The sequence below is a fragment of the Ipomoea triloba genome, chromosome 6 (genome assembly GCF_003576645.1).
Source record: "Ipomoea triloba cultivar NCNSP0323 chromosome 6, ASM357664v1".
NCBI lineage: Eukaryota > Viridiplantae > Streptophyta > Magnoliopsida > Solanales > Convolvulaceae > Ipomoea > Ipomoea triloba.
Genome location: NC_044921.1, coordinates 24,836,550 through 24,846,866, shown reverse-complemented (window position 1 = coordinate 24,846,866; position 10,317 = coordinate 24,836,550). Strand labels below are relative to the sequence as shown.

The 10,317-nt window shown below is 34.3% G+C and overlaps 1 protein-coding gene across 8 annotated transcripts; it reads right to left on the bottom strand.

Annotated features, from left to right (window-relative positions):
* Positions 1 to 493: 493 nt before the first annotated feature.
* LOC116022710 (sucrose transport protein SUC4) lies at positions 494 to 7,868 on the bottom strand. Of its 8 annotated transcripts, none has more exons than XR_004099276.1 (7): positions 7,131 to 7,866; positions 4,332 to 5,077; positions 3,830 to 3,893; positions 3,695 to 3,738; positions 2,643 to 2,802; positions 1,463 to 1,526; positions 494 to 516 (listed from the first exon to the last, which is right to left on the bottom strand). XR_004099276.1 is itself a non-coding variant. In XM_031263545.1 (7 exons), exons 1-5 carry the CDS (start codon positions 7,627 to 7,629, stop codon positions 2,644 to 2,646), a joined length of 1,512 nt encoding a protein of 503 aa, XP_031119405.1. In that variant the 5' UTR covers positions 7,630 to 7,868; the 3' UTR covers positions 1,234 to 1,333; positions 1,463 to 1,490; position 2,643. The 8 variants fall into 8 exon arrangements, 4 of the variants coding, with proteins under 4 accessions (XP_031119405.1, XP_031119404.1, XP_031119402.1 ...); XR_004099274.1 differs by having other exon boundaries at positions 1,463 to 1,570; positions 7,131 to 7,865; XM_031263545.1 differs by lacking the exon at positions 494 to 516 and adding an exon at positions 1,234 to 1,333 and having other exon boundaries at positions 1,463 to 1,490; positions 7,131 to 7,868.
* Positions 7,869 to 10,317: the final 2,449 nt, after the last annotated feature.

Below are 10,317 nucleotides of genomic sequence, written 5' to 3'. Positions count from 1 at the left end.
GATACTGATGAATGCAATAGCCACAAGAATTTATTCCCATAAGAAAATGAAGAAAAAAAAGGGGGGGAAGAGAATATTAAATAAAGGTATCCTGAAAAATAAAAATCAGTGCAGCTTCTCCTACACAAAACAAGAATAGTAGAAACACACATCTCAATCAAGTTTCAATCAGCACAGCTCATAAAATGGTTGGCCACAACCACGTTCAGTAAGTTCAATCACACTTTCTCCTACACAAAATAATAACAGTGAAAGCACATCTTATTCAATGTTTCAATCAGAACAGCTCATTACAATGGTTGGCCACCACACTACATAAGTTCAGTCACATTACCATTCATCGCTTACGAATACATAGGGCACCGAAGAAGGTCAAATTCACATTCACTTATTCCAGAAATAGGAAGTCCACTCAGTCTTGTAGTGTGTAACATTACTAGTAATAAATATATTCTCATGTGATCATCCTTCAAGACCTCAGTCCAATAGAGGATTTTACTCAAAATGAAGCCATCACTGTATATAGAGAAAATAAAAATAAAAAATAAAAAAACACCCACACACACACACAAAAGGAAGAAAAAAAATGCCACTCACATAAGCTGGAAAGATGAATCTCACACTCACATCATGTGTAGTTGATAATATTTAAGTGTGGCATATTTTTTCTGGGCCGTTTATACTAAATTCTAGTTTAATGGAGGCAACTCCCAAGGAAAATGTTCTGACAGCTGGATGTCCATGGTGCCAAAGACATCACATAGCTGACAAAACAATATGGGTAGCAGATATATTCCAACCTAGAAATTACTCCACAAATATCTTCATCTGGACATTATAATCATCCATGTCATTATCAGAACCTAAAATTATCATTTGGAGAAAGATTTCCATCTGTATTACAATATGTCAATACAGACAGTTATATATGAGACTAGTTTTAATTAACCTTTCTTACGTAATATCTGACCATTGAAACGAAAACAAAAGAAAGTACCAAGAGAGAGGAGTAGAGAAAAGAGAAACTATGCCTAAAGGGAAAATAAAATGCAAAGAAACATACTCATCATAGACTCATAGTGTTCCAGTACTTATTACTATGATCAATCACCTCTCCATTAATATTCAGACAACTGCTATGGTATCATGTTTGCTTCTTTATATAAAATCTCATACTTAAAGTGTATATCCGGTGAATGAAAATTGCAATGGAAAAAAAAAAAAAAAAAGCAATTAAATTCTAGAGAGCAATGCATGTATTGCAGAAATCATTTCACTAAAATCAATGAAGTGACAATGACAATTTATTTACAAAATCTTCATGCATATTCTCCTGTTGGACAATAAAATAAAATGAATACGACAAAATACCTCACAGTAAATGCTGGATTCTTAAAACTTTACATTTGAGCAATTGTCAAACAGGCTACAAGTAAACTGGCAAGAACCAAGTCAAAAGTACCTGCAAGACTTGTGTGGAGATTAAACAGCTGCATCAAGCATACATCACAATGAGATGTGGAAACCTATCCAGAGAAACCAAGGATTTATAATCTGCAAGTCTAAAAACCTACATAACAGGGGAAGAAAGTATAACGATTTTGAAATTGAGGCTACCCTATAATTTTAGTAGCACCATTAATCAGCTAATCTAGAGGAGATTTTGTCTTTTTAAGGTTTAATAACTATTCATTTAAATTAAAGAGATAAAGAAAAAATGTGATTGCTTTTTTGAATTATCTGAAACTAGAGAAAGGGATAAGTTTGCAAGGTAAACATCATATTCTCCACTGACCAACCACTCAAATACATAAAAAAAATATTTTTCACAAAACATACACTTATATTACCTAATAACCCATACTTAGATGTGTAATGAAGAACCACCTATGATTGTAACAAATCACAAATTCTAATCAGTTTTCTGATAAACCCATCACCTCGGAGAATGATGTCTCTCACATGATTTCATTAAGGCACAACCATCCATGTATTTAGACCCTGTACATATCTTTTGTAGTCAGTGGCAATCTCATCCCTCGTGGTTACTGTCCAATTCTCCCCAATCCAAGCTCAACAACACATGCTGGCAAAAGTGGTTGATGGATATATATATATATATGTTTTGTTTATTCTCTAACTTATTTATCCCAAAAGTTCTTGCATTCAAATTCTTATATGGAATACAAATCTTCATTTTTATCTATGTTTTCCCCTTGTTCTTGCATCTATAATTTGTCTTATTTGGACCTTCTTTTTTTTTATTTGTTTTTAATGATATTTCCATATTCAAATGAATGAATAACAAATCTGAATACAAATAGTCAAGTAGAATCCTAGTCCACCTAGCCCAGTAGGCCAAAACCCTCAAGTACAATATGAATGCATCAAATAGTTACATCTGAATCTAGAAAGGAAGTCTAATGTAGCTAATAACTAATGGAAAATGACTCCATGTACCAAATTTTATATCAATTGAAAAGAAGATATATTACCAGTACACAATATATATGGTTCCAAGGTAAGTAGTATAAAGGCCAAGAAGCATATCTCCAACATAGCAAAAGTAGTAATTCTCTCTGGTGAATACACAAATTTGTACTCAAAATTGAGAAATGTGATGAAAACAATTTCTCATATACCTTAAGGGAGAATCTTCGGCTTGTCAACTTTTGTTCGAGGTATAGCCAAGATGGCCACGAGTCCACCAGCAAATGCAGAAATCGCTGCCACAACAAAGGCTGGTGAATTTCCTCCACCAAATAGCTCATCCCAGGGTCCACTACCAAGGGAAACGAACATCTGTTTTAAAGCACAACTTTGTTAAAATGGGAATCCAACAAGCAATAAGCCAATAATAGAGGAGATAGCATTTTTCCCTATGATAATGCTTCATGTGCAGAACTCCACAAATTATATCAAGAGTGGTACTTTATCACATGTGAATTGGAAGTTCATCACATTAATATTTATTCATTTTAACTAAATATTCGGCATCGTATTATTCATCCAGCTCATAATCATCACATTTGAATTGTATATAGCTTCCCACACCCAGGCTCATAGACCAACTGGATAAGCTTTCAATTCTTCGATAATATCTTTAACACTCAATGAAGGGCCAACATAACATCTAGAAGATATTGTGTTGGTAAACAATATTTGAGAGATGAGAAAACTCTATACTAGCATATTCTAATATGATATTATACACTATGTATAAATAATGGGATACATCCTCATCTAAAAATTGTGAAAAGCTATGGGAAAGATATTTAGATGCAACATTAAAGAACCATGAGTTTAGTTGCAACAGGAATTGAGGAAGGGTACAGCATGGTCAAGCACCCACATTGGGTGTTACTTGGCTTTCACAAGCATCTTCTCTAATATAGCAGCAACAGTTTCTTTTATGAGTTTATCCTAAACCAACACAGACAGTACACATAATACCCTTCCTTATCAACAAATTTTCTTCACTAATGAAGTAGTGTTTTTAGATAATAGGTACTTTAGAACAACACAAATGATACAAATTTTCCCTTAGAGACCTTAATTGGGTGAAGTGACAGCAAACATCAGAAAGGTACATGATTTTGCCAAGACTGACCATATAAGGCTTTCTTGAAACTTGAACGAAGAAGTCAAGACAACGTAGCAAAATAAATAAATAGAGTTAAAACGACTATTATACCTGGGGTATAACAATTGCCAGATTTAGTACACCCATTGATAGTCCTGCGTGGTTTGAACAGCAGTTTATACATTAGTTCCCTATATCAGTATAGCTCCAAGTGCAGAACTGGAAGAAACTTGCAAAACAACCCACCTTGGCCGAGCCCCAAAGCCTCAATGCGTGAAGATACCAATGCATATGGTACACTGTAAGTTATCTGCAAGGAATTGTTTGAAATCATACCACCCAGGTCAGGTATTGGGAAGGTTCTCCAGAAAAGAGGGAAAAAAAAAGTATTTGGACTTCTGCGTTACACATACACGCATTAGAACCTAATATTCCTAAAACATTTCCCAATTTCATATGTGGAGTAAATAATGTGTAAATATCTTAAAATATTTTCCAGGTTTCACATACAACCAATCATAAGATCTTGACCTTTTTTACCAAACCATGAAGTTATAGAGTTTTATTTTAAAGGCTGACTGCTAAAAGAATTACAGACCTGAGTGTTAAAGTTCATCTACAGGCAAAATCAAATTAGCTGCACATATGGATAATCTCACATATTGTGCATGTGCCTCCAATCAGCATTTTTAATGGCAAAGTAAAACTACAAATAATGTAATGACAGTGGAAGAAACCAAAAACTTACAGCTAGTGGAGCCCCAAGAATAGTGAATACTACCAACACTGCAATAACAATGCCATCTGGAGGAGGATCACTGATACCAATGTCCATGTGGTTCCTGACGGCAGTAATTATAAGCATTGCTATAAAGCAGAGAGCCATGACAATATTTGACACTCCCCACGTAAAACCAGCCCCCCATTTTCGACATAGCTTCTCCATGAACACAGAAGTAATTCCAAGGACCACAGAATTCAACATTAGACCCAGTGACCCCATTCTGACTCCGGTACTATAATTTGTTCCTTCATTTGGCTCACCCCCATAAATTTCACGACCCACCCAATCAGTATCAAAGAGAATAAACGGGAACCAGCCAATCCATGTCAGAGCAGTAACAAGCAGAATTATCCAAACAGTAGTTGGGAAATATCTAAATGTTCCAAACAGTTCCCAGAGAAAAGGTTCTTCCTCACCATGGCTTGACTGTTCAGCATCTCCACCAGTTTGAGCAGAACCCTGATGGGAATCCAGAGGTTGCTCATGGGCTGCTGATAAGCTTATATATGTAGTTATTACAATGAAAATAATGTCAAGAAGGAAAGCAGACTTGAGGTTTGCACAGTTGACCCCGCATCCAGCAGTGAGGGTAAAAGGAAATATCTTATACCATCCACTGTAGGATCCAGTTGCATAGCCAAGGATGTTACCAGCTGCCATGAACAAGGAGAAATATGCATTTGCAACTCGGGTCCTCCGATGGTCCTTTTCTAGCACATATAATTAACAGAAAACAAATGTCAATTTTTTTAAAGCAAATCCCAAATTGCATAGTTTTATCATTATCGGCATATATTATGCAAATGTAAAAAATAATAATAAATTTAAATATAGTACTGGAGCATCACAAGCATACCTCATTTCAAATACTATAAATGATTATATACATCTGGTTAAAGGTTTAAAAATGAAATTAGATGGCCATGGTAATATTAAACTTCTTGTTTTGGCTTGTACTATTATCTAAATAAATGACCAAGTAGAAACAAACATGGCACTTAAATTTTGGCAAAAGAAATCCTGATTTTCATGACCAAAGCAAGCATATTGATACAAAGGCATCATTATGTACATCAGTGCAGTCTTAAGGAAGTAGAGTTAAAATTTCTGAAGATTCAAAAACAAGTAGCAGGTATTTTTATGAACCTTCTCAAATTTGCTGCTTTTCAATATATACAAAATTTACTTGGTGTTACCATGAAAAATTAATATTATAGGGGAAGACTGGAAAAATAATCTTAATTTGAGTATAATTTGAATTTTTTTAATTATTTATTTCATGTTCTCTGTGCTATTACTAACTTATGACTTTTGTTAGTTCTCAATACTTTATGTTAATGGGTCATTATGTCATGTATTGGTCTTTTTATTTTGGGGTTTAATGTAATTAGTTTTATATTAGTGTGTAATAATTTTGATGTCAGAGAGAGTTTTTTGTTAAAAAATATCACTCCATATTTAGTCTTAATTTCCACAATTAGTTGGGCAGAAAATAATTCAATATATTTTCTATTGTAAAAATAAAACTATTCTGAGTGTTCCTCCAAGGCTCCAAATTATTTTTATCTTTTGAATGGATTGTAGTCAAGTTATGCATTATAGTCCAGCACATATATATAAGCTCTAATGCAGTGTGCACAAGCTCTATTTGTCGAATCCTTATCTTGAGATATGAGCATGTAAGCTCCAATGCAATGCGCATAGCGAACATCCTAGCAAACCTACTTCTCAAATCTCCATATCACTTTATGTTGGTTGTTAACCAGCCCTAGCCCCCCTCCTTCACTAAAGTTTGAAACCTGCTCATGTAAGGGAACAACTCTAGTTATCAAAATTAATTTCTCCTTGACACTTAAAGTGGAAGTCTCACAAGTATCATGCTTATATAATTCCAGTAGAAAATACTCCATATTCGTTTCTTAATCAACAGCAGAATAATATATGTTGTGCATAGAACAAATGCAACCCAGTGCGTATTGTTAACAAATCCCAAAAAGCTACTATATTGTACAGAGCGGCAAGACAAAATGCACTTCCCTTTTAGTAATTTTCAGTTTCCTTAAACTAAGTTGCATTTAGTAAACAAATCATAGCATGATATCAATCTAGTTCTCATAGGAATTCTATTATGAATTACTTACGTTCACTAGTACCATTATTCTCAATTTTAATTAAATCCATCAGTTGGCTAGCCATTAAATGTGCTTACAACTTCTTAAGTATCAAATTTTAGTTGCGGAACTTATTGGGGCTAGGGATTCCGCCTTTTGAGTGGGAGCTAAGTACTAATTTGAATAGTGCTAATAGTAGTAGCATTCAAGATTTCAAGCAACCAGCTATCCAGGACTGACTCGTAGTTAGAAACTTATTAAAGGGGTAGATTCGTCCATTCCTCCCATGACGTGGAGTTCGACAACTTTCCCCTTAATAAAAAAGTGCGAGTATTACTTGCTCATTTGCCGAGGGAAAGTTATATTCCACGCAACACAAAAATCTAAGGAAATGCTATTAAATTTAAATAATTTAAATAATACTCCGTAATAATAAATTAATAATAATGGAAAAATATGGCCGGCGATATAGAGCTTCATCTTCCCCAGAAAACTAGCACAATTACTGAAATATTACGAAGAAAAATAAGAACCTTCCCCGGATAAATTCTAATACCAATATTGATATGCAAGCAATTGTTTGCTTATTTCAGACTAAAAATGAATGCATATAATAAATGCTTAGGTGCAATTGAGTAAATTAGAAGCTTACTAGTGAGATCGGCGAGAAGAGCTCTACAAGGTCCCTGAGTCATGTTATTGGCGACATCGAGGAGCCAAAACCCTACAATGAAGGCGGCGATGGCGCCGACCTTAACCTCGCCGCGATCGCCGAGCAGCCAGCCGATATCAGCGGAGAAACCGATGACAATCACGGCGATCATGATAGAGACGGCACCGCCAAGGATGAAGGGGCGGCGGCGGCCGAACTTGCTGGTGCATCGGTCGCTGAGGACTCCAATCAGCGGCTGAACTAGCAGGCCGGAGAGCGGGCCGCAGAGCCAGATGATGCTGGACCAAACGTGAGGGATTCCGAGCTCCTGCACGTAGGGAGTGAGCAGAGACAGCTGTAACGCCCATCCGAACTGTATCCCGCCGGCGACGGAGGCGACTCGGAGCAGCAACTTGAGCGACACGCGCGTCGCTCTCGCCGGTTCTCTGCTCGTCGAAGCTCGATTTTGCCTCGCCCTTGGCCGCTCCCCTTCCGGCATCGTACAGTGTCTCCGGTAGTGAGGCGAATATCGATTGTATAGTAACGAATTTTGTACTTTACTTGTGGAGTTGGTGAAGGGGCGGTTGTCGGGTTGGGAAGGTGGCGGGAGAGGGGATGAGGGGGGTGATGAGTATCGGAATATGGGGAAAAACGGACAAAATGCCCTTACATATACATATATTTACGGGATAACATTTTAATTAATTTATTACAAACTACAAAGAATATGCGTGAGATGTGGGCGAAAATGTAATTGCAATACGGGAGCAATTTTAGTCCCTGGCACGTTGAATTGAGTTGTCCCGGACCTCCCGGACCTGCTCACCCCTACTCTATTGCACGTTTTAGGCTCTGTTGAAAAAAGCATATTCAAGTAATCTCTCTATATTTTCAAAAAAAAAAAAAAAAAGTAATGTCTCTATTGTCAAATTTAAAATTTTGTATTTATTAAGACAATTATTCGAGTAATTTGTTTGAAATAATCAAAAGTCTAATTTTATTTTTTTTGGTACGATAAAGGAGGCTGACGACACTCGCTAAGTGAATTTTCGCGTCAAAGTGTCTCTCACGTCAACACGCATGAGATTCTGAAGCAATTCAGTGGATTCTCAAGAATTTTTGTCCATGGTCACTAATTTGACCTATTTGCAAGCTTGTCAGCACTATATATTTATATGTGAACTAATACTTGCACTATATATTTAAGATGTTTAGAACTAGTTTAATATCCATTTTATGTTTAATATGTGAGTATATGTAAATATGCTAACTTATATAGTGTTTGTCAGTGAAAATGTCAAAGAATGTAATTATGATTGTATTGAATGCTTTAAAATATTTGTTTTGTTATAATATTCACTTCAATTATGCAATACCCTTGGCAAGATGAAAACAAAAACTCAAATTACTATTCTCAAAAACTTTATCATTGTCTTATTGTCTTCAAAGACAAGCTTAAATTAAAGGTGTGTTGCAGTGTTGACTAAATACAATGATTGTGTTTATTTCTTTTTTCTTTTTAGTAATCACTTTTGTGGTGTACATGCATTAGGTAAATTTTAATTTTTTTATAATAATTTACAAATTATACATAATAATTTTTTAAATACTAATGACTCTATTACAAATTATACATAATAATTAAATAACATTAAAAATATTTTTTATAATAACTTTGATCGAACTAGTATTAGGTAAAAATAAATTTGTGACGAAATGAACTTGTGATATTAATTATGGGAGATAGCTGCACATCTTCTTCTTTCTTTTTTTTTGTGACAAGAAAAATTCAAGGGTATGTGCGGAGTAAACACCGCATTTTGATCTTAACTAACAAAAAATTACGATGAGGTAAATTAATACGGAGTATAAGTTACTCACAATTAACCAACTCACATAATAAAATAAAATAAAAAGACTAATAGACCATTCTTGTTAGAAGTAAAAAATTCATAATTATGTGATTGCTTAGTGGATTATTATTTTTACCCGTATAAAATGGAGTAAGAAACATGATGTAAACTGAATGGCTCTGTATCAACGGTGGATTGACGCATTCAATCTGTTTCACTTGATATATATCATTTTGAAAAAGAAAAGATTAGATGCAGAAACTGGCAAACATTAACAAGACATTTGAATGACTGTGGTGGGGTCGGGAGGGGTTAGCAAATCGATTTGCGCTGAGGTTTACACATTTTAGGACCACTAAGACAACGTTTAACGTTTTTATGGCACGTATACAAGTGTGGATGTAAATTAATTACGTTAATTGATTAATGATTATCATCTTAACGACTCCGTTTAAGATGATGCCGTGTTTGTGTGCTATTTCTTTAATCAATCAAATAAGATTAAAGCATTTGATTAAGCTAAAATAGAACCATACCATTTCATCAATATCTCATAGATATTTCAACCATTTTATTTTTATCTAATTGGATCAATGATTTTTATTTAATTAATTAAAACTGAGACATCTTGACCGAAATAGACTTATGTCATCTTATTAATATTGCAAGGATATTTCAAGCATTTTATTTTGTTACATTTGCCAAATTCTTTGCGGTAATTTTTCATCTTTGATTGTTTAAAACTTTTTTTTTTTGGAAGCATAAAAGAACACGAATTTTCGTAAATTTTGTATATATGAAGTGTCGGAGGAGTATTTTTTATGGTGCTCGCAATGAGGGGAAAAAAAAAAACTCATGGGCAATGCGCGTTTGGCCAACCAAGCGCATCTAGAGTTGTTATATTATGGACCAGAGTTCTAAATTGTGTATTTTTAATATCGAAATTGTAAACTTCTAGAATATAAATTATGTTTCTAAATTTTGAGAATTTGTTAATACAATACATAGTCATCATAAATTGTGAATTTTTAAAAGGTAATTGTAAATATTTAGTATGTAAATTGTATATCTTTAGATGCGAGTTCACAAAATAATTCAGTCCTCGCTTCTTCTTTTTTTCTTTTCTATGTCTCTTTCATCTTTTCATACACTAAGCATATGATAGATTGATAGGACTAGTTAGTTTGTTCTTTTCATACACTAAGCATATGATAGGACTAGTTAGTTTGTTCATACTTAATTTAAAGGAGTAAAATAGTAAATCGTCTTTTCAAGAAGTTAGGAGCCACTTGATAATTATATAATTTATTTAATTTACTTATATATATATATAT